The 24,783-nt window shown below is 37.6% G+C and overlaps 2 protein-coding genes across 2 annotated transcripts; one reads left to right on the top strand and one right to left on the bottom strand.

The window, feature by feature from the left end:
- The first annotated feature begins 75 nt into the window (after positions 1-75).
- On the top strand, positions 76-13,742 carry fsd2 (fibronectin type III and SPRY domain containing 2). Its single transcript, XM_042492333.2, has 14 exons — positions 76-198; positions 296-391; positions 1,732-1,991; positions 4,358-4,453; positions 4,777-5,010; positions 5,184-5,206; positions 5,650-5,771; positions 6,113-6,277; positions 6,427-6,561; positions 6,828-6,981; positions 8,953-9,086; positions 9,980-10,115; positions 10,210-10,386; positions 11,826-13,742. The coding sequence occupies exons 3-14, from the start codon at positions 1,743-1,745 to the stop codon at positions 12,073-12,075; spliced, it is 1,875 nt and encodes a 624-aa protein (XP_042348267.2). The 5' UTR covers positions 76-198; positions 296-391; positions 1,732-1,742; the 3' UTR covers positions 12,076-13,742.
- LOC121947336 (KH homology domain-containing protein 4-like) lies at positions 12,247-24,433 on the bottom strand. The gene is made up of 14 exons (XM_042492345.2): positions 24,245-24,433; positions 22,423-22,696; positions 22,206-22,325; positions 21,973-22,046; positions 20,755-20,807; positions 20,457-20,656; positions 19,370-19,578; positions 17,753-17,813; positions 17,422-17,479; positions 16,975-17,210; positions 16,506-16,610; positions 15,724-15,809; positions 15,521-15,639; positions 12,247-14,159 (listed from the first exon to the last, which is right to left on the bottom strand). The coding sequence occupies exons 1-14, from the start codon at positions 24,409-24,411 to the stop codon at positions 14,029-14,031; spliced, it is 1,893 nt and encodes a 630-aa protein (XP_042348279.2). The 5' UTR covers positions 24,412-24,433; the 3' UTR covers positions 12,247-14,028.
- Between the last annotated feature and the right edge of the window lie 350 nt (positions 24,434-24,783).

Here is a 24,783-nt window from a genome sequence, read left to right as displayed (position 1 = left end):
TTTCATCTCGTGATGTGACAGTTTACGAGGACCCATGAATGCAACACAATGCCCCTTGTGTTGCTTTCAACTTCGACCTTTGAGTCACATGTTGGGGAATTCCACCTCCGAGTAATCTCAACGCAATAAATCACACTCGCACTAATTGCACTTTTTAAACTGTGTTAACAAAACTGAAACCTCCAATTAGTCCAAATTGTATGTTATATTCTATAATAAATAAGTAGTTCCTGCATGGATGTTTGGCATGCCTTTGACATCTGAGCAGTATGAGTCCTGTCTATTTTTGTCACAGTTTCTGGGTGAGGGTTGGACTGCTCACAGAGTTGTCGGACATCACATTGGCCTGAAAACTGTTGCTTAGAACAGACTGGTTTGCCACGTTATCCAGGTAATTTTGCTATTAGCTGCTCATTCATTATAAAAAAAAATGTTCTGCACAGTCAAGTTGTTTGACTCAACTATGAAGGGTGTAGCTTTGAGATCTTATGTTCTGCTGTGTTGATTGTGTCCAGTCATTATATGATTGAAGATTTTAAGACTATTTTAAAGGGTTGTTGATCTTTACATTGACACACATGGTTTCCATGGTTGTGGGAAACCTGGAAAAGTCATGGAATTAGTAACAGTAATTAAAAGGTTTGGAAAAGTCATGGATTTTTTTGTGATTAAATGTATTATTACTCTGATCTTCTCTAAATAACCTCCCACATCCAATTCCGTAAAAAAAAGTTTATGCTTACATCCTTACAATGCTGCCTGTTGCAGCATTGTTTTTCAGACTTGCCTACAGAAATCAGTTTATAATCAAATGCATTAAGAATATACTAATAGTATAAATATTTTTACTTGTCCCTCATGCTTGAAAGCCAGTGACTAATATTATTGTGAGTATTAGAAGTGAATATGAACATAACCAACTATTAGAGATTGAAAAACGTTGCTTATTCAGGGTTCCAGCAGTTCCTTAAAAAGTCTTAGAAGGCACTGAATTTATTCATCTAAAATAAGGCCTTAATTGGAATTAAATTGACTTATATTATTTTTTTAAAGTCTTGATATTGCTCAGACACGGAAAGTAAGATTTTATGGATCTTTTTTCTGATGTTGAATTGTAAAATCTCAAAATGATCGGCAACATCTACTTTTTGTCAAATACTTATTTTATTTTATTTTTTAAAAAAACTCATCATGACAGGAATTCAAATAGTGGAAACTCCCATGGAGATTGAGAAACACAAATTTACTCAGAAAACTGTCCAGAAATGCCAGATATTTCCCACTTATATTGGTTTAACTAAATAGATACTTTTGTGATAATATAATATATTCATTGTCTTCCTTGTGTTCCAAAGGAATTGTTGCTTCAACATTTAACATAGATGATCACACTTTTTCTTGCCAAAAGTTGTTTTTTTTTTTAATTTTGGTAATTAGAAAGTTGGTTTTAAACATAACTCCAAGTGGTATTTAAATAGTCTTAAATCTATTTTGCTTCAGGAGCCCTGCTTTTTATTGTCATGCAATAAGTAACATTTGGATTAAAGTATCCTTTACAGCTCTGGTGGTCTATAGTTGTGATGATCTTGGAAATTTTATTATGGGTCCTTAAATAGTCATGGAAAAGTTTTGTCCATGAAAATGTATGGGAACTCTGGTTACAGTTAAGAACAGAAATGGCTGAATTAAATTAAAGTTGTATCAGAATCATAAATTGCAAACCTCCCACAGCTGCTTTCCTCATGGACCTGTATGAGATCAGAGAAGAAAGACTGGATGTGATCGCAGAGGAAGCCGAGTACCAGGAGTTCAGCAGAGAGCCGACCGCCATGGCAGACAGAGGAGGGCGGGCGCCCCGAGGAGTCTCCACCTTCCAGAGGTTCTCTGTGGACACTGACGATTCGCTTCGTTTTGATCCCTGTGAGGACAGCCTTCCATCTCCAACTGAAGAAGAACATGATGAAGATGTGTTTAAAGAGGGAGACACTGAGGTGGGGACACTAACACAGATTTGACCCCTGATGCATGAATGGAACATGATATTTTCTTATATTTTTTGACCTGTGCTCAGGCTAGTTGTAAAGATGTGAAACTGTACAAAGATGTGTGTGGAAATCTGGTCTACCAGTGTGGACTCATTGATGTTTCCAGCACCTTGCCAAGAACGAGCTGGATGGAGTGGTGGTTCTCCTGCATTTTTCGACCTCTGTTCAACTGTGGTAATTTCTTGGAACTTAAATCACCTTTTCTATAGGGTCTTGGTGAAAATGGCAACATAAATACACAACCAACAGCCCTAGAATGCAAAGATAAGAAAAAACAACAACATGCGTCCCTTTATTTCCCTAAAATAGACATGACATTACACTCAACCCTTTATAGGGCACTCATTAAAATACTTGGAAATTAAAAATTCAACCCTGGAGCGTTACTGAAGGATATTCTAAGAATTTTTTACCTTTTTGACTTTTTTCAAAATTTTTCATTTTTATGTTGAAAATCAAGGTCAATGAAGTTACCATATATGGTTCCTTGCCAGATGAGGGGCATTTTGTTTTCCCAAAATGGATATATAAAAAATATAAGAAAACACACATGAACTTGAAGGAAAACAGTAACAGTGACATGTAGATCTACTGAAAACAAAGAATATTGATATAATAATTGTAAATATTTTATATGATTGACATTTAATTGCAAATATATAATAAGAAGTGGAAAAATAGCATCATGGGAACTGGTGGCGTCACTTTTTCTTATAATTCAATCAGAAAATCACTAATATAGGCCATGTAAGTATAATAAAAGAAACTGTTATACAGTCATAAAACTTCACCAAAATCACACATATTTCACTTTTCTAGCTTGAAAATTTATATAAATGGAAAAATTTCTCACTGGATCACTGTATGATGTTATTGTGGGAACATCCCATGCACTACTTAGTACTACTTGTCCGATGTTATAACATGTTTTTTGTATTTGAAAAAGTGCTAGGTATGGCTTACTACACGTACCGGGCGTATGTCCAAAAATAGACATGCAGTCACCTGTGCTAGTCTTATGTGAACAGGGCATATGATCAAATATGGTGTCACAATATTTTCATGCAAGTTACACTAATTTCTAGAAATCCTACTCAAACAACACCCATCTCAACATTTAGCACAACTATTCAAACATATAATGTGCAAGTTTCATCAACTTACCTCGGTTAGTTTCGATGTTATAGCTGTAGGTGTGCAAAACCGAACTTTACGCATGCCGGAAAAACATTGAAGTTTGAAATGCTCCGGACGACTGCAGATTGGTCAGATGCCGTGATGACGCCTGATTTTCGCTGATTGGCTGGGAGAAATCCACGTGATTCCTCGACCTCACCTATAATACATCCATGGACCTGGAGGCATGGGGATGCCATTTTGGACGTCCGCCATAGTTACCATATCTTGTAACTTATAAAGGGTTAAATCACTTTTTCTATCGGGTCTTGGTGAAAATAGTAACATAAATACAGTACCACCACCCCTAGAAATGCAGATAAGAAAAGAAATCTCTAAAAACACTCAAATTCTTGGCATCAAAACATGCACGTGTCCTTTTATTTCCCTAAAATAGCCATGAGATTCCACTTAAGGAGCAATTTTGATGTCCAAAGCCCTTTATGAAGTAAAAATTAGAAAAAACCTTTATAAAACAAAAAAATATGACATTAAGTTTATTGTTATGCATCGGAGCATTTTCTTCTAAAACTGTCAGTCAAGCAGTGTCATCCAGGACAACAAGCAATCAGGAGCAGTTTATAGGGCAATTTATTAGACAGGATGTTACCCAGTCAGGAAAATACATGAAAGACCTGAAAACATAGGTGACAGTTTAACAAGTCTCGCTAAAGCGTGTCTTATGTACATCTCCTTTTCGCTCTCTGGTATACTATAGAATAGAATCCTGTGTCATTTGGGTAATGCTAGAAAAACATACAATGCTGATTTTCACAAATATATTTATTTAATCTCAATTAAAACACTTAAAATACATGGTTTAAAAGTAAGATTTTACTTCGAAGTAAATAACACCAAGGCAAAAAAAAAAAACCCACCTTCATGCACATTTTTAACCAATTTTAATTTTTGGTTAACTTGAAACTCAGCCATAGACTGTCAGCTAACATCTGTAATTTTATATTTTTTTGTGGCTAATCCTTTTCAGATGAGATTGGCTACATGAAAGCTTTAATTTTTTTGTTTTATCGAGCTTTAGATGACGAGCAGGAAGTCTTGACAGCACAGACTAAAAAGCAGTTTGTTTCTGATATAAATTCAAAAGAACAGGAAATATGACTTTTAATTGTTTTCAGGGGGAGACGGTCATAATCAGGAATCGGTTGCAAGGGAAGGTTGCTGAGATGGAAAACTTTGCAGGTCATCTGGAGGAAATCTTTCTCACTGTGGAGGTAAATTGTCGTTCTCAGAAGACTTGAGAGAAACAGATTGTTCTAATGTGTTTTGACATTGATTTATTATTTTATGGCTGCGTGAGAGTTTTGGGAATACTTCTTTTTTATTATCATTTTGTTTTATTAAACTCAAAGACAGAAGTAAAGTTCAAGATGTCAGATTTCACTTTTGTAAGTCCTGAGGGACCTGAACTCAAGAGTCAAACACATCCATTTTATTCATTGCCTCCCTTGATCTGTCAGCCTCTCCTCATTTTTCTTTCCATATTTGGTTTAATGCGCAACACATGTAAATCTCCAACAACGAAATGTATGTACAGGAGAATTTTGGCCGTCAGGAGCAGCACTTGGAGCAGCACTACAACGATGTGCTGCAGACGTTGTCTCAGCGATATGACGAGAGGGCGGCTGCGCTGGAGGAGGAGAAAAAGGGGAAGCTGGAGGCCCTGTACAAGCAGCTGCTGGCTTGTGGTCAGGCGATGGATGCGTCCAAGGAGCTCATTGAGACAGCCCAGGAGATCTACCGCAGCCAAGACAAGAGGCTTTTCCTGAAGGTGTCCTACAGTGTCTTCTTGTGTTATAGATACAGATTACAGTGGATTACATGATAATTGGCTCCAGTAGTTGATTTAGCTGTCCTGATTCCTGATTTGCACTTAAAACTTGGCTAAAGTGGTTCTGCATTTATTTACTTTGTTTAATTGCTTTCTTTGACCTTTATTGACAGGCAGTTATGCCCACTATTAAAAGGTAACTGATGCTACTCAGTGAGTATAACGCATACTGTGACACTGCACTGGCCATGACTGCAGCGTGATCTCAAAAGACTAACTATTAATGGCATGGGACTAATAGTAATGTGTTTCCAGGTGTTTTTATCTGTAGTTTGAGACTGATTTCATGCAAGTAGACTAATATGAAGTATAAAAGTAAATTCTCAGCCTTCCAAAAACAGCAGTATGATAAAAGCCCATACCCAAGGTCCACGTACAAGCTTTATGCAGAAAGATGACAAATGAGCATCATTGTTGAAACCCACGAAATACTCCAGGAAAAAGCTGCTAAGTGGACCTTAAGTTGTTTTCATTGTCAACTTGAATACACCAAGTGATCCAAATGAATGGCATGACACGAACTGCTTTACCTCAAATTCTAAATCTTAGTATGTAGAGCCCGTTTTGTTTGTCTTTTAGAATCGAGGAGTTTGCCAAAGAGGAGGTTGACCTTACGCTGACTACGAATCTTGAGTTTGACACACCGATTGCCGACCTGTCAGATGTCAAAACCATGATGGACTCCATCAATGTTGTTCCAGGTCTGATTTATAAACCATTATAAACAGTCGATTCTTGTTTTTGGTTTTCTTCAGTTTGGGTTATTGTAAAACTAGTCTTAAATTTAATTCCGAATAGCATTAAAAAGTCTTGAATCTAACTTGCTTTGAGTTATCGGAACCCTGCTTTCACTAAAAACAATTTTAAAGTTACAGTTTTATTGATAATAATTATAATAAGTAGCAGAGAGGTGTCAGTTTTGTGCTAAAACTAGAACAAGATGTCATAACATATTGATTTTTAAACAAAACTGTTCCGGTTTTTGATAATACAACTTGAAAACAAAACTGTGTTAAAAAATGTTTCCCCAATACAAAAACAGCTCCATCTGCCCCAGTAATCAACCCCCAGATGCCCAACTCTGCCACCCAGACGTCGCTGCGTGTTTGCTGGAGCTTATTCTCCGACGACACGGTGGAGTACTACGAGCTTTACTACAGACCAGTGCTGGAGGACACACCAGCAGACAGCACCTGTGCACCGCCTGGTACAACACAGAAACCCTGACTGCAGATTCACACTGCATGATAACACCATCTACTGTTGAAGTTGTATCCAGTAATGTAGGAATCTCTGATTTCTCTGAAGGATTCTGGTGACTCGTTTTGATAAATTCAATCTGTGCTGGTTTTTCAGTAAGCAAGGTAAATGTGAAGGAGACCCACTGCACTGTGACGGACCTGCTGCCCAACGCTCAGTATGAACTCTGGGTGACTGCGACCAACACCACAGGCATCAGCCCAGCGAGCGAGAAGGCCTTATACATGACGGGTAATAAATGTCGCACAACTAAAACTACATGAGGAGTCATTAAATTTGTGACAGTTTAAATAATTGTTCCTTGGTGATAATTTAAATAATAGTTCTTGCTCTTTTTTTGAAATAATTGTTCTCTGTTTAAATCATTTTCTTGTTCAGGATGTCGACTAAAATCCCTAATTTCCCTACTTTGTAATCACTTCAGCCTGTCATAATTGTTGTTAGAGAGAATAAAGTCTAAACGGTTGATTCCTCGCTCTCTCCCTCTTCCTCTCTAGTGCCGTCACCTCCAGTGATCAAGCAGAGGGAGTGTACTAGCTGTCCAGAGGCTGCTCTGATCCGCTGGGAGTCGGGAAACACCAACCCTGTAGACTCGTACACCGTGGAGCTCAGTGAGATGGGCACCAATGGCACAGAGAGCGGTATTACTGAGTAAGAACTGCGTTACTAACATACACCAACAGTTGACAGATTCAGCACAGAAACAAGCTAAAATTTAACTGTGCTTTTCTTGACATTTGTCATGTTTATTTTAGAAAGAGTTAGTGTACAAAGGTTAACTGATAATATCTATATTAAATGGAAATTTAAAAGTTTTTTTTAAGCTGGACTCTATTTTCTCACGTTTTTGTGTCTAAGTGACTAATCTGGTCCAGTAGTGAGAAAGAGTAAACAGGCTGCATTGTAATTCCTACGGGTGGACTGATATCCAAGGTTGGCTTTCAACATTTCTTTTGAATTTACATCTTTAAACATTAGATTGTGGGTCCTGGATAAAAACTGTCCAAGACAGAATACAATTGTTCTGTTGAGTTACATATTTATGCATTAAGTCCCCATAAAAATACAGTGCAAAGTCAGTTTCTTATGGAAAAAATTATTACTACAAATTATCGTAAAACACAACATAAAATTGGACAAGAGTGGATTAAAGAGTGGGACTTTATAATTATTCTCTATCTGTTATATATTTCAGGTTTCTTTTTACTGAATGCACTAGTGCTATTAACTTAATTATTTGAATTTCTGAGGTGGTCTTATTCATATTTGTCATTTTCATTTTATTTACTTGTGTTTTTCCAAGTTTTTTTTTCTTTTTGCTTTCTTTTGTTTTTAAGATCATATTTTTATGTCATCACATTGTCATCTGTTTTATGTGTATTGTTGTTATTCACAAAAAAAATCCCCTTAGGTAATTGTGCACCATCAATTTATGTCCACTAAAAGGAGAAACATTTTTCCTTATCTCTGCCAATCTGGTGTTTTTGTTGGTGTGTGTGTGTAGCTAAGTCTCGCTCAGGACTCTTCCTCTGAAAGCTCACATACTTTTCCAAAATGTCGAAATCAACTAAATATTCAGCCATGACACTGACAATCTTTTAATTAACACTAAGCTACTCCTCTCTCCAACTCTCATTAACGTTTCCACCATTGTTTTTCCTGCAACAAGCCACCTCTCACAAGATTTCAGAATGACACTTCTCCTTGAGCGAGACTTCATAATAACAAACATACCTGCGAAAGGTGAGGAAAAGCATTCCATTTCTCTGTAGGGCCTTTTCCGTAATGTTGTCAGACACTTAATAACAATCGCTTAAGTCTGTCAGTGGCAAAAACAAACACTTTTAATGGATGTATTTTAATGGTACACAATTGCCTGTAGGAATTAAATTACACCCTTTTTCACTGCACTGGTCTCTCTAAATATTGGACCAAATTCAAAAATTGTTGTTTCCATTAGTCACTTAGACACAAAATCAAAGAAAAATAGGCTTCAAAAGGTTTAAAAAAAAACAAAAAAAAAACAGTTTCCCTTTATTGCCCCAGTGAATTTGCAGAGCTTCAAAGATGCAGCACCTCCTCATGATGTTTATCTCCACTGGCCTGCCCTCTAATAAGGCTTTTGCTTCAATACATCCATAAACAAGCCTGTGTTAGTGTTTGCTTGGGATTTTTTAGGTCCCATGGTTATAGAGCTACTGAATCAAGACACACACTGTCCCAGAAAATCTATTCTTAGCTTCAGCTCCTGCAGCACTGTTAGCCTCAGCTAGAATACCGTCCTCACATTTGGGGTCATTTTCATTTTTCATCCAGTCACCTCAGAGAACAGTCAAACCTTTAATTTGAACAGTCTGTGGTGGGTTTTTTCTCATAGAGGGGGGCTAAACTGCATTAACTGAAATGGCTCCATTGTCCAAATATGACAACGTTCTGAGTTAAACACCCCATTTATCCACCCTGTATTTCAGAAATTGTGAGACAAGATGTTATTTTAAGGTTTCATACTCTGTTAGAGGGAGGGAAATAAAAGCCAATACCAAAAAGTTGTCGTCATTGTGCTTTTAGTGTATTTAAAAAGGAAGTGATATCAGCCCTCTGTCTTATTGGTTAATCCTCCAGGTCTATAGTAGCCGTGCCCACCTGTCAGTGTTTGATCCAGCTGCAGACGGGACGCTGTTACCTCATCTCAGTGAGAGCAGTCAACATCGGCGGGCCCAGCGACAGGAGTGAAGTTATTACTGTCTCCACAACAGGTGAGAAGCATCGTGCATCAGCCTATTCATGCAGAAGATGTTTTCAGATCATTAAGATCATCAAAAAACCCCCCCAAAAAAACATTTAGACTCATACAAAAGGAATACAACTTACCGAACCGTGCAGGAGATGCACTGATTTGTAGCATGAAACCATTTAATTCAGTGTTTTTATCGGCTGAAATCGCCTGGTCCATTTATTTTAGAGAGGAATTAACGTCCGTGGCCAAATCAGCTCCCTGTACAAACCTCCTGAACAATGAACACTGATTTCTTTAAAAAGCATAGGACCTAGAAAAAGTAGAAATGTATCAAATGAAAGGAAAAAATAAAGAAAACTATATTTATTATATATTTAACATCAGATATTGAAGAAAAAAAATATTATTATTATTATTATTTTCAGGTCATTTCCTTTCCCTTTTTTCACTCATTTCATATAATTTTCTTACTTTTCTTTTTTACAAATCTCTAATTTTGGGGGTCATTTCTTGTTTGTCTGCTCATTGCCTTTTTTTCCATGTTTTCAAAAGAAATTAAGCCAATTTGCTCAGGTTTCAAAGGGTTAAGTAAAAGTAGAAATGCTGATTTATTACAAGTAAAAGTCCTGCATTCAGACATTTCCTTCAGAAGGCCCATGTAGTGAACTGCTGGCAACAAAATCTCCTTAAAGCATTAAAGTTTTCAAAATAGCCTCAGGTGACCCCTTAATTCATGCATCATATTTTTAACCTGGAAAGTAACTATTAACTAAGTGTAAAGTAACATCAAATGGAAATACTTGAGTGTGAGTCTCTCAAAATTTGATTTAAGTTCATTACTTAAAAATTGTAACTTTCCATCACTGCTTTTTGAACATTCAGATTATGACAAACATCTGTTAACCTGTTCAGGTACATTTTTCCATCTCCTGGAGGACACTGCTCATCCCTGCCTGTCCGTCTCTGAAGACGGCTTCACCATCTTCTATGGAGACGAGGAGCTGCCAATTAGTGCTATGGCCTTAGATGATAACAATTCCTTTAACAGGTAAAGTACACAATGGCTGATTGTGTGACAAAAGATAAACTTTTTCAGGTTAATTAGTGTTGATATGTTACATTAAGACTGTACGTGTTTACAGGTGTGTAGCTGTCCTGGGGGATCTGATCCCAGTTCGAGGCAGGCATTACTGGGAAGTTGAGGTGGATGATGGGACAGAATTTAGGATCGGAGTTGCAGCAGAGGACACAGAGAGAAACTCATACCTCGGAGCCAACAACACCTCCTGGTGCATGAGACACATTCTCACTCCATCCAGGTAACAGTGCACCATCACTGTGATTAATATCCACATGATGCTATTTTAACTTTAAGAGAGAAGGCAGATATCGCTATGGCCAATACCTCCAACACTCAACAACTCGCACCAAAACAATCAAGACTGATGTATAAAATTTAAAAAAGGTGAGAGGAAAATGTGTTTTGGATTTGTGAACAGCCCCTTTAATCCTTTGAAACAAGGCTTGATTCCTTTCAAAAAAAACATGGGAAGGCAATCAGTAACGAAGCAATAGATAAGCAAAAACTTTGTGAAAAAAAAGTTTTAAAAAATTACAAAAAAGTTTTAAGAAAGAAAAAAATAACCTGTGCTTAAAAAATAAAATTGTTTTGTAGCACAATTTAAACATTTAATTATGATAATTAGAAATGTAGTTTTCCCTGAGCTTTTTAAAAATTGTTTCCTTAAACTTATTTCTTGCAATTTGTGAAACATTTATAACAGAGTTGCTTGTTGCCTTTTTCCTGTGTTTATAAAAAATGACACCAATTTGCTCAGAATTCAAAGGTTTAAATACTTGTGAAAGCCATCTGAAAGCAGCACGAAGTCATGTTGCTTCAGGTTTCAAACATGTTATGGTAATTTCCACATTGTGTCATCTTCATCAAAGTCTCACTTTGTGGCAGAGGAAATACTTTTCTATACATATCTAAATTTGTTTTTAAATGGGATCAGAAGAAAAACATTGATTTGCAATTACTAATTTCAGACAAACAGCAGTGGGCTCTATGGGTTCCCACACAATGAGTTGTAAATAGTTTCAGCAAAACACAGGGGTTTAAAGCTTTGGTTGTCTGCTCAGTCATTTGTACTTCTTCCCATTTGTTGTGCATGCTGGGGAGAAACTGGCTTTTATGTTCACATAACTACACAGACCGACTACATGCAGATCTGATCGCACTATTAGCATGCCGATCCTCCGAAGGACCACTACCGCAGTGCATGGAAACTGGGCCAACACTTTATTTTTAGTCACCAGATATTTTCCTTTCCTTAACCAAAAAAAAGTGCATCTGCTCCATGCAAAACTAAGCTCACTGAAGGTGGAAAAGCCCACAGTTGAATATCTGTGACTTTTTTATACGTGTTGCTATGGTGACTCTTCTTGGAACAAAGCAGGGCAGTAGAATTGCCACATCTAGCAATTCATTCAGTGCGGCGTATCACACAAGCTCTGAATGTGGTCTCTGTTGTGGCCATCTTCTTAGTGATTCTGCCTACGTGCAATTTAACAATCACATTTCTCATTTTCTTTAATCTGTGGCCATTTGAAATCCTGCTGTTGGCTAATGATTCAGCATCTGCTTTACTAACGGCTGACAGAGTGGGTAAATTATGTGGACAGGATGAGAGAAGCTGCTTTATATTTAGAACTTCTTAGCTTTACACAATCATAATGGGTATTTTTTCCCCTTTAGGCATAAATACGAGTTCTTGCATAACGGCTGGAGTCCTGACCTGAGGATTACAGTGAACCCAGTACGAATAGGAGTGGCTTTGGACTATGACAGGGGGACTCTGTCCTTCTTTAATGTGGATCTGGAACAACACCTTCACACCTTCCACTGTCACTTCCTAAATTATGTCCACCCCTGCTTCGCCCTGGACAACCCAGGAGCTCTTACAGTACACAACGGCATAGAGGCTCCGGAGTACACATTCATCTGACACAAGCAATCATATCTAACATGAAATAAAACCCAGGGCTGGAAGGACGTGAAATAACTGTGTTTTTAATACTTACCATGAATCTGTAAACACCCAAATTCATAAAAACATCTGTCGCCTTTCCTCATATAATATATAATATAAAATGTGTGGGATCCAAAGACAATAAGGGCGTTTTTTAGGTGTTTTTATTATAATATTCCATGGGAACAGGCATACACCATTTTCCAAGATAAGAAAAAAGTTTCACTGAATTTTACAATATGTATTTATAGCATCGGTAACTGCAGCAGACCATGTGTTTCAAGTCGAAAAAAGGAATTAAGGGGCTTGTTTTCAATTAACAAAAGATGCTTTGAAAAATGAAATGTGTTTAAGAAATAAAAACCCATTTGTAGTTATTATACAAGTGTATTCACATCTTAAAAAAGGAAAAATCCACCCTGAATACTTTCACACTGTTTGAAGTGAAGATTTTGTTTTATAGTGATATATTTTAACAGAAAATGTCTCTTTTTGGTAAGTGCACGTTTCAGAGTCCGACCCTCTAGCCCTGTCTGCACATACACAGATGATTCTGTAAACTAATATTTATCATCCTGACCACATGCAAACTTTTTTTTCTCCAAAACCCCGGTTACTGTGTATCCATACGGACATGTTAACAGAGTATTTGGGAAACCATGTCATTATCTCCTCAATTTGCGCATGCCCACTGTTGCTTTGTGTAATGAACATGAGCCACAAACAATCACACGGCCGACTACCACTTTGCAACATTTTGTTAATACTGCTTGATTAAATGACTACTTTACATTTAAACCCAGTATTGCTGCAACACTTTTACGAACAAACGACATCTGCTGCACCCAATGTTTTTGCTCCACCTCAGCATCTGCAGTTTAAAGTTCATGAGATCTCCAGTGGGTGTTTTGAGAATGGTAACGTTAGACTGTACGCGTTACTGTCTTTGACATGACGGGAGAATGTGGGGGTCGTTTTTGCGTTCTAGGTGTATGACAATATTTCTTAAAATGAAAATCGTTGGGATTATGTGTTTTGTTTTTGAAAATGGCCGGGGAAAATTTTAAGTTCTTCTAATTATCTGTATAAGTATAAACAGGGCGTTAGACTAAAAACAAAAGAAAGGCCTCTCTTGAAACAGCAATAGCACAAGGGTGAAAAAAAACTTTAGAAAAGACTTAAACGGTAACCTCAAAATGCCCCGATGGACCATGAAGCCACGAGATGCGCTGCATTTCAAGTCGTGTGACTACAAACATGCATGACTATGAACTAGCTGGGAGGCTATCTATATTTCTATATTTACAGCTGCTATAAAAGTGGGCACACATTTAAACATACCAAAAAGATTTACTTACACCCATTGTGTGATGGGTTACATGAGGACATTGTGGGAAAAAACTAACTGAAACAGAAATCAAAGTAAAGTATGCTAGGGCGAGAAAATGAAAACCTCTTTGTTGTTGTTTTTTTTGTTATTTTTTGCATGTTCAGCGTGTTTACTACTAATCATCTGAGCTCTGCATTGCTGCTATATAAAGATTGTCAACCCGATAGTGCATTAAGCTTAGTCACCTGTCTTTTATGTCCTAAAATGAATATCAGTGTATAAATTTGAACCAGAAATTTCAAAGTGTACATTAGTACTATACAGCGATGAATGGGAAACCATGTCTGTTTGGATGAAAAGAAAACAAAAAAAATCAAATTTTGCATGGAAAATGGTCAGCAATAATGTATTTGTTCTTTGTAGTAAACTGGGTACAACGTGGTAAAACACTGATGTAGTCCTGCAACAGTGTATGAAACTTTAAGGGTGGATTTGACCTTTAATGGAGATTTAGAACTGTGACATTCACTTGTGACGAAGTGAATGTAGACTTTGGGTCTGTGGGTGTCCTGGACAGTGGGGATGGGGCAGGGCAGGGGTTATGAGTTATCTGTCTTACTGCTGCGTGTCCTCTCCTCCTCTTCATCGGAGGAGTCTCCTCCGTAGGGCACTAGCCCCGATGCATCTTCGTCCGCTTTAGATTTCTTCTCGCACACCTCCTCTTGAACACCTGTAAGGACACAATAAAAATGGACAGAGAAAAGAAGAGAGAAAGTGGGAGACATGAGAGAGAGAGGGGGGAGGGGAAGAGACAAAGCGAGAGAAAAACAAAAAGGAAACCCATTGCGAAGCCCCATGTTAGCGGTGGTTTTTGAGTTCGTTTGATCCGCAGCCAGGGGAGGGAAGATATCAAATGAAACGGCAGCAGAGCACACATCCATAACAGGCAGGTCCAGGGACACATGTTGAGAGAGAAAACAAGGGAAAGACAAGAAACATATACAAGAAGAGCGTGTTAGTGGTTTCTACCAGTGGAGAGATTCACACAGGTCCCCACTCCTCCCCCATTCCTCCGAGGGGGGAGATGCCATTTCATGCAACAGACAAGTCTGAGCAGCGTTGCCAGATGTATGATTATTATCGAATTTGTACAATAATTTTGCCCACTTTACGCTGTGCAATAAATATACCAAAAATGGTCATAATGTAAGATCATTTTATCATTTTATGATGGTTAAAATTCTTGGTCGGTTTTAATCTGCGCTGTCTCGTTCTAAGTCACTTCCCGACATGATCAGGATAGAAGAATATGGATCCTCTTTCCAACAAATTATGTGTGCTGACTCGTGAACAAAGCTGTCGCTCTGGCGCTTTAACTTTTGCACTAACAACTACTAACGTTTTTATAAATTCACCAGTAATCACAGTTATTTCTTTAATGACTTCATCTTATCAATTTCTCTGTTTTTATGCAGTATATGAAAAGACTTACAGTCTTGTTGTCTTACAGTTTATTTTTGTAATAGTAGGCTATAACAAAAATTAGCAGCACGATGGATGGTGCATAGCGGTGCATTCCCCCACGCATGCATCAAAGCTACGTCAGCTTGCTTTACAAGAAAACAATGCGGGTGGATTTGTAGTTGTGTCATGAACTTGTTTAAATTTGTTTTATAAAATTACACATTTATGTCTATTTGTTCTTACGGCGATGACCCGCGCACAATAATTTTCCTCAAAATTTGGTAATTATAAGCTTGTGGTACTAGTTTACAGGCCGAGACAAACCAAACTAACAACAGTGAACTAATTGTGACGAAGGCTGACTGTTGAATCTAATCGCGTTGCCTTTGTTAACAGAAAAGTTGCACTTAAAACGGACCCCGACAACTACAGGCAATGAACAACTAGTACGTACGTTCTGCGGCTGTGGGAGAGGAAATAACTTCATACAGACGCTCACCGACAGCCCGACATCAAACGACTTCCAACCGTCAACTTGGCGTGTCAGGGCCCTAATATTTCCCATCTGGCAACGCTGTGTCTGAGTACTCGGGCTTTCAGAATATTTGGAGTTAAAGCAAGGCATACCCATCGACGCGGCGATGCCAGGCACACTGACTGGATCCTCTGTCACCGTGTCTCTTGGCCTTTTGCGTGCGACAGGAGCAGGAGCCACGAAGACGGGAGGTGGTGGAGGCATCAGAATTCTGAGGAGAGAAAAACATCAATATCCACACCACACGAGGTTCATGAAGAATAAGAAACAAGGGAAATTAGATTTATTTACAGACCTTTCCACGACTTTCTCTTCTCCGACACTGGGGGCAGGAGGTGAAGGCTCCTGACGGGCCGGGCCCTCTGGAGATCTGCTGGTAGGCTAAACAGAGAAGTACAAACCATTTAAGACAATTTTAACATGTAAAGAAAAGTTTAGATCACCAGGAAAAACACATTTTAGCACATCAAACCCTTTCATAATGCTTAGACCTGCTCACATTTTAACTTTTTAAATGTCAAAATACACATTTTTTAATTTATGTGAAAGGGTGAAAAGTCACTATTCAAACTATAAAGCCACAATTTAGATAGATTTAATTTAACCCTTTTGGACGATTTTGATGTCTTTTAGTTGTTGTATATTTTGTGCCACGGAAAATCTTCATTACAAAAAAAAAACAACACTATTTTAAAGTCATTCAGGCCTTTATCACACTACTACATATTTGAATGAGCATAAATTTAATCATACAAATTTATGGAATCACCTTTAACATGAAAAAACATTATCTAAATAACTGTCTCAAAAGCCCTTTTACTATATCTGTCATAACCTCCTCTCTGATATGTATTTTATATTTCTGTGCAACTGTTAGGATTCAAGTTTCTAGCCAAAACTAAATCTTACAAGATTACACATGAACACATCACGATAATGTTTTGGACCAATGGCAGCCAGCAAGGCAAGTATCTGCCAATACCAATGTATTGCCAATAAATCGGTGCATCCCTAAGGTCAGTCATTAAATAAAAATGGTCTTTCAGTGATATGGTCAGGTGTTACTCTTGAGCTAACCTGTTCTTCCTTGGCCCCCTCCTGGAAATGACGTTTGGGACTTCCTGAGTCAGGGGGGGTGTTTAAAGATCCTCCAGGTTCCACTGTCTCACTGCTGCCAGGAGGCTGAAGAAGTAAAACCAACACATACTGTACACTCTGATGCTGCAGCAGGTTTTTACAAAGCTGAAACTCTTCAGAAGGCTTCAACAGTGCCCTAACAACAGCATGATGTAGATTATTACACACACGATGATCTCAGAACCTTTAACATGACGTTTTATGAAGCTTGTGGCGTGTTTGCAGATTTGAAACTGGTCAATTGGATGATTTATGATATCAATTAAAATTATTCACATGCTTTTCTTGCTTTGTATCATAAAATAAAAACATTTTTAGCATTTTACAAACTAAATCAATCAACATAATAAATAATAACTGAATACTGACAACAATTCATAGTGGCAGTCTCTCAATATTTGATAGTTACCTGGACGAGATAGGGATGCGGTTTCCTAGGACACACCGGATACTGAACCATTGCCTGAGAAGATGGAGGGTTTGTCGACATGTTAGAATGACTTGGGGGACCATTTGCATTACTCCAATAACCACTGGCTCCTGAGTACGCTGGATAGCCGCCAGCATACCCATTTGCTGGGTAGTTATACCAGGACCCCTGGCTAGAGTAATTGCTATTAGGTGGAAATCCGTGTGCTGCGTATGCTGAAATGAAAGTATAGAACGTGGCATTAATGCACATATCACATGGATCAATAACGGTGTTTTGACAACTGTGACGTACAATTTCAACCTATTGTTGAGCCACTAAATACGTCAAGGGATGATCAATTACCACAAGAAGAATGCACTCAGCTAGTACCTGACATTTCGTCACCCTGTTGGGATTAATTACAAGACACAAAAGAACACTCACGTTGTGTTGAGCCGGTGGCTGTGTACATCGACAGCATACGGGCACTTTCAGCTCTCACCTGCAGAGCGAGACAAATAAAAAATATGTCAGGATCTTGATATCAATCCACAAAGAGATGACTTATTTTCAACAGCTCAGGTGCATTGTGGGTAGGTGCAGAGCACTCAAAACCTATCTCTGGAGATCAGGTGGTTCACGCTACCACTTTTATGTTGGAGGTGGGTATCAGTGAAAACTATATGCTTTAATAGTTTCACCTTCTTAAACCTCCAAACAGACTTATTCAATTCTATTAAACTCACACAACTTTATTTGTGGTGCATTAACTTACAGTTTCCAGCAGACTCTCTGTGAGTTTCTTCGCTGACTCCAATCCAGCTGCATTTGGGTGGCTGTAAAACACAGATGGTCAAATTTTAAATATCATGAAACAGAACTGCATAATCAGAAATACGTTATTAATCTCCGCAGGGAAATTGTGTTTTGTTACAGTCTCTCTGATGCCAGCATAGGGTATTATCTCAAGAAGAAATATGTACAAGCACAAGTATATAAAATATTAATATAACGTAGAAATACAGTAATAATTAACAATTAGCACCAGCATGTAAATAATGAAATATTTGAAAACAAAGTAGGCAATGTATAATATACTGAGTATGTAAGTGTATAAACATAGAATTGTAAGAAATACAGTAATAGAAAATTAGCACTAATATGAGAGAATTTAAATTATAATATGGATAATGTGCTGAGTGTGTCAAGTGTGTAAAATATAAAACTGTGCCTTCTGCTATAATGCAATGTATAATACTGCTGTGCAAGTTAAAAATATAAATATGTTTGCAATGCTACATCAATAAAAAAAACGATATACATAAGCAAGAATGACATATATACAATATTATATGTTGATATATGCAATATGTATAACATGTTAAATATAGCTTACATTCAAGAGTGGGAAGAATATTGCACATTATAGTAACTGCACAGAGGATTGCTGCAGTTGGAATATTGCACCAAATATTGTAGGTTTTTTTAAAAGCATGCAGCAGTGCCCTTAGACGGCTGTTTAAGTCCCAAATGAACAAAAACAGAAACCATACAATATTTGATTTAAATTTGACTGACTTCATTAATTCAGACAAGTAATTTTGTTACAACAAGCACATCAAGTCATCATCTGTTAGAATTTAAGGAAAATGTTTTAGTGTCTAAAATCACATCCCCTTATTTTGGTTTCCTTTTAAATAAACATGGGTCTTGTTGCTAGAGGTGGGGAGAATCGATTCTTAGATTCATTATGAATCTCTCAAAAGATTATGCCTTGGTGACAAAAAAGCTAATTATTGCTCATTTTAAGCCAAATCGTCCCTTACTATGATCGCCTGCAACATATTAATACTTACTGATGAACAAATTAGATGGTGAAGCATAACAGATTTTTGATAAAAATGGTAGAGTGAAAGCAACGAAAATGAATACCATATGACAAACACCCCCTGGTTTAAAAGCTAATCATGGAAACATTTTGGCTTTTATGAAGTTGAAGGGAAGGGGGGGGGGGGCATGAATAGACCACCATATGGTAGTTTTGTCGAGCTTACTTTTGTTATTAGCTTTGTATTTAAATATAGTTGTTTTTTTTTAGATTTTAATTTTGGTTCATAGAAAATATGCTATAAAGGGATAAAACAGCATGTAGTGAGTAGTCACACAGTAAGAAGAATAAATCATTTTTTATCATGAACATTTTAAAATCACATCGTAGCGCTCTGAATCGAATTGAATCAAATGAGGTGCCGAGAGGTTCCCATCCCTACTGGTAGTGTTTGCGTATTTGTCTCTTCTGTTCTTGGTACATCCAGATCTCCTTTTCTTCTGAGTTAATCTTTAGAATGAAACTTAAACAGTTTGCCAAAGGTGACCACTGAAATGAACATACCTGATGTAGACATAAAGCGGTTCGAAGGACTCTCGCTTTGATGCTTGTTCAATGTAGCCAGAACCTTTTCCCCTGAGAAAGACCCGAGCCCCCGTCTCTGACTGGATGTGACTCAAGTACGAACCTCCTGGACCCTCGACCTTTTCATTCACATTGAACGAGGGCATTACGTGGTCCAGACCCACGAAAATCTTTGTGTGCACAAAACTCTGGGGATATGAGAAAAAATGTGATTTCTTATTACACCCTGCATATTTAAGTTGTCTGACATCTACTATATATATATATATATATATATATATATATATATAATTTTTTTATTAACAAGAAGCTAGAATGGCTATGTAAGCAGTTGCAGAAATCCGAGGCTTTTCGCTTTAGACCAGGGACGTTCTCGCTGCTACTTAATTTGGGAGGTGGGTATCAGTGAAGGCAACATGGTCTTCACTTGCCTCACTTTCTTAACCTCCATTTGAAAAATCCAGACTCTGACACAATAAGAACTCACATTCAATATTCAATATTCCCTATTTTACATTGCATGCTGCATAATTTGTTTTCATGTAACAATGTTACACATCCAAATAAATGACAATTACTTTATACGTGTTGCGACCTCATGTGCCTCAGGGTAATGTCTGTTAACCATCTTTATAGACTAAACAAATGTCAAAACTGCAATTTTACATTTTTCTATCACAATTATCATAATAATGTTAAAGAGGTTTTTGACGATGCTTCCTTCATTTCTGGCCAGTGTTTACAGAGGAAACTTTGATTATTATCAATGGTAACAATAACAAAAACTGCAACCACTGAATACAGTGTACAGCTTTTTCTTCTCTGCCCCATGTTTAACATGGCAAAGGTGTATAAAGTCAGAGGACTGCTTATGAAATAAAGAGAAGTTGTGATTTAAATAAAAGTTACACTCTAAGTTGAAGTATTGAAAGGCCTGCTGATAGTGGAGGGAATCCCTCTTACGCGGCGCATAGCAGAAACATTTGTCATGGCAACATTTTAGCCATGATTTAAAAGGAAACTAAACAAGTTTCACCACCATTTGTAGGGGGGTAAACTTCCCTACCCCTGAATGAGGAGCTGCAGGCCGATGTCCTGGCACTGAGTTGGCGGTGGGCATCCGTGGCACAGGTGGGGTAATGACGGGGCGAGGAGGCTGAGGGTAGAGTGTGAGTGGAGGCATTACAGGCACCTGTTGTCCTCCTGATGCTGCTGAGGCCCTCAGCACGTCCTCGGAGATAATCTCCTTTATCCTCAACACAGCCTCTGATGTTGCAGAGAAGTCAACAATATTTGGACATTAGTCATTAAGAACAATGGCAGACTCTACATATTGAGCAGATTTTTAAAAAAATACTACTTACTATTGACTTCTTCTTGGTTCTTTCCCTGGACATGCAAATACAACGGTCTTTGTCTAAAAGAAAGCAAATCAGAAATGTCACTGACAACACAGAACTTGTGCACTCCTCCAAAGATGTTTTTTTATCACCCAATTATCATTCTGACACATTCATTTTACATGGTAACTGATGAAAAATTTTATTAAGTAATAATATTTTTTATTTCATTATTTTCATTTTTGCACCTTTGGCTGTGACATTAACCACTATACTGAGGTCATTTGATGCCTACCACAGGATTGAGCTCATTTATGTATTGACTGATTTTTTTGGTGAAAGTTAAAGGAGTGCATATGTGTGATATTAAATTAAATTAACTATAATCATTGTTTAGTTATCATTATGTATCATCAGTTGTCTGCACCGGCTCCATGCAGACTCATGTCTCATGGGTGTAACTGCGATCTTAAGCGTTTATTTACACTTCAAGTCTTTTTTCCGGCAATATGCGCTTAAAAGCAAGGTTGATGCTCAATACAAAAGGCACTAAATAAATATATTCAGCCTCATTTTGCAACTTAGGAGGAGCAGAGTGTGCAGTCTCTGGATACAGCCAGAGAGCAGCACAGCTGACACGCCCGTCACTTCTTCCCAGCAACTGGGAAGCAGGAAAAGGGAACTTATTGGGGCTTGAAGAGCTCCAGTATTTAATTACAGGCAAACTGTAACTTACACTGTATATATATACTACGACTAAACAGCTTCACTGCTAACCTTCACCACCAACACCCATCTGCCCTTAAAACAGTCTCTGTCACTCCCGCTCAAACCACACACACTTATATGTGAGGTATAGGAACAGTGCAATAACACACAGCAGATTTCTTTTTGTCTGCGAGAAGAAAAAAAATCAATACTGTCACAGCCCCAACTGAACACCTGCTAACTATGTTGAGATTTCATTGAAAAAAGTAAATACTTTATTTTCTAGTCTACCACCTATCAAATTAAACATGCAAAAGTAATGTTAAATTTTAAAATATGGAATATTATTTTCATGTTCACAAGATCATGTCTTGGATGGGAACACAGTTATTTCACTGTGTCAAATACACAATTATTCAATATTTAGGTGAATTTAGGTGAAAAGTACTGGATTGGACAGTAGTAAAGGACTCAAACGGGGATCAGGGACAAAAAAACTTGATAGAGATATCCCAAATCTTAATTCACACATACCCAGCTTTTCCCTTTTCAGCTTCAGACATGTAATGACCTTTCGTTGAGACCACTGCTCCACTAAACTGTCGGATCTGAAAAAGGTAAAAAGAAATTGGAAATTACAAGGATTTATAGAGAAATGTGTATTTGAAGCTGTGTAAGACCTTTCTTAACCTTTTGCTAACATTCCCAATTTTTTTAACCAATGCCATGTTTCAAAAGCAGCACTACCACGGTCACGTTCAACTTACCTCCTCCTGTGTTTTGCCTTTAGTAAGAAGGTCTCTGCAATTTAGCGGTACATCATTTATGTCAACCTCTGTGACTACCATTTCTTCTGTAGCTGTTGGCACAGGCACACTTGGAGGGGTCTAAAAGACATGTGAAATGACAATAAAACTGTAAGCCCTCAAATGATTATGATAATATCATATAGCTTTTTGCTACAGCTGTTTAAATCAAGCGCACCTTTGCGAGTAACGGTGGAGGAGTCAACAGCTTTCCTTTTGCCATTAACATGGCATTTATTTTAGCAGCCATGGCCGCAGCCATTTCAACTCCTCCCTGTGGTGCTGGCTTTTCTCCTGTTTGTGGTGGCTGAGAAACTGTGCTTTTTGAAGCAGCAGTGCTGACGTCTCCTGATAAAGAGACAGAGTGGGCTGCATTTTCACTGCTCCTCTGCTGCCTCACATCTACACCCTGTTTAGGTTGGGCTGGCTTATCCCATCGGCTGGTTAGGCACCTAACAAAACAAGACATAATCAAACAAACAATTAAGTATGTATACTTGTTTATCAACAAGAAAAACAGCAACAGATAATGAACTCCCCATTCCAAGCTATTTATAATATGCATGACAATTACGGTGAAGCAGTTGTTGCCAATAAAAATATTAGGTCTCAGGCACCCTCCAAAGATGCTAGTTGGCATGTATAAATAAGAAAACAGAAAATATAACATGTTAAAATAAGGGATAAATTATAAAAAAAACAAAAAACAGCATTTAGTTTTTTATACAACACATATCTGGAACAAACTCCAGGGTAAAATATGCAAATGGATCCTAGATTTGCGTCAAGCCAAAAAAAAAACAAAAAAACAATGGCAATCTATTGAGTGGCTTGTAGATTTTGATATCTCCCAGCCACAGTGGCAGGTGGGGAAAAAAAAGTTAATTTTCAACCCAGACACCCCCCCCCCCCCAGTATATTTTTCCTGTCTGTTTAAGATTTTAATTGCATCTAAATGTCTTTTTTTGTGTGTTTCTTTTGCACCATGTCTCAATGCTTTTCATGTTTTATGTAGAGAACTTTGAACTACCTTTCTGGTGAAGTATGCAATATAAATAACTTACTTTCCCTATAAATTTGAATGAACTGAATATAAACAGGAATGAGTGTGTATATGCATCGGTATAAATATATATAAATAGGTTCAAGCAGTTGGATATGTTACTGTCATGGCAAAGTGTCACGTGAATCTTAAGAATCTTAAATTTTGAAAATCTGTTAAATCTCAGATTTGTAGTAAAACAGCCTCAAGATCAAAATGGTAACTTCAGAGTTTTTGATACTTTTAGTGGTAGCAATTCTTGATAGATGATTATGTAGTGGAAAATGAAGACAGGGGCATGTTTTAACACCCTGCAGTCTTTCTGTTTAAACGTACTTTTACACGCTAATAAACGGGGGAAATTAGTAAACACACGATAAATCATTAAATAGTTTAAATACCACACAAACAATGTTAATAGATAACGTTTAAGAGTTAATGCGGCTAATTGTTTACGAAGACGTGACAAATTTAAATAATAATGTCAATTAGTATGGCTTTAAACTCTTTACTGCTTGTCTTTTTAATGAGGTTAACAAACTGAATTTTGTGTCTAATTAAGGGGCGTAGCAGTTCCGTAACTGTTTATTTCCAGCTAAGCTAACAACAGATAAAGTCAGCTAACGTTGACTGATACTCAAGCTAAGGCTGAGCTAGCTAACTTAGCAAGATAAGTGCGATCCAATTTTGTACGTTTTTTGCGTTTCTATTATCGATAAAGCTGGTAAAACTTGATGTTAGATTATTCTGCTAACTCTGTAGGCGCGCAAGTGATAGCACACAAGCTAACATTTGTTAGCAGGCCACAACAGAGAATGCTAACTGGTGGCTTAGATAGGCTAGCTCACGTTAGCTTAGCTAGTTAGCTTACTGATCGGCGCAAATATGCAGTGTACTGTTAGCTCCTATTACTATTACCGAGTGTATTAATTTATCAAAAAGCTAAACACGAACTTACGGTGTTTGTCCAGTCATTCCAGAAGACATAGCACCACTCCACTTAATCTGCAGTAAAATTAAAACAGTTTCTAATATAGTCGACGCTGGGAGACGGGAGCCATCGGTCTGCTCTCTGTGGCGATTTCTTCTGACGACTTGTCGCAAACTCTGACGAGCTGTTTTCATGTTACGTAACACGGGAGAGTCTGCAAGGAAGAGTCTAACCTGTAAACTATCAACATCATAAACGTACATCACTCGAAAATAGTTAAACAACTGACTCGGGCAAGAATCGTCCCTGCAGCCAATTTATGCCCCCATTAATTTTTATTTATTTTTATTTTTTTATTTATTTAATTGTCATTTATTTTCATGAAAATGCATAAAATACACACATTTCGGTCCAAGTCAAAAAGACTTTGGCCTAAATTATTTTTAAAATAAACAAATGTACTGTTGATTGATAATGTGCGTTAAAATACATTTGCCATATATGGCCATGTGTGTTATTGTTTAGATCTCTTGTGCAATTGCGGTGTAATATGGCATACCTCCTTA

The sequence above is a fragment of the Plectropomus leopardus genome, chromosome 1, assembly GCF_026936395.1.
Source record: "Plectropomus leopardus strain MGB_pleo_1.0 chromosome 1, ASM2693639v1, whole genome shotgun sequence".
Lineage (NCBI taxonomy): Eukaryota > Metazoa > Chordata > Actinopteri > Perciformes > Serranidae > Plectropomus > Plectropomus leopardus.
The sequence above is the reverse complement of the archived record's forward strand: the minus strand, read 5'-3'. Positions and strand labels throughout refer to the sequence as shown.

Bases quoted from the DNA above. Each gene is read 5' to 3' on its own strand.
- fsd2 (XM_042492333.2), top strand. From the start codon at position 1,743: ATGGACCTGTATGAGATCAGAGAAGAAAGACTGGATGTGATCGCAGAG. The intron at 6,278-6,426 runs GTACAACACAGA...CTGGTTTTTCAG, and splicing joins CAGCACCTGTGCACCGCCTG to TAAGCAAGGTAAATGTGAAG. The intron at 6,562-6,827 runs GTAATAAATGTC...CTTCCTCTCTAG, and splicing joins GAAGGCCTTATACATGACGG to TGCCGTCACCTCCAGTGATC.
- LOC121947336 (XM_042492345.2), bottom strand. From the start codon at position 24,411: ATGAAAACAGCTCGTCAGAGTTTGCGACAAGTCGTCAGAAGAAATCGC. The intron at 22,326-22,422 runs GTGCGCTTGATT...CATGTCTTTTAG, and splicing joins CTCCACCGTTACTCGCAAAG to ACCCCTCCAAGTGTGCCTGT. The intron at 17,814-19,369 runs GTATGTTCATTT...TGTGTTTTACAG, and splicing joins CCGCTTTATGTCTACATCAG to CCACCCAAATGCAGCTGGAT.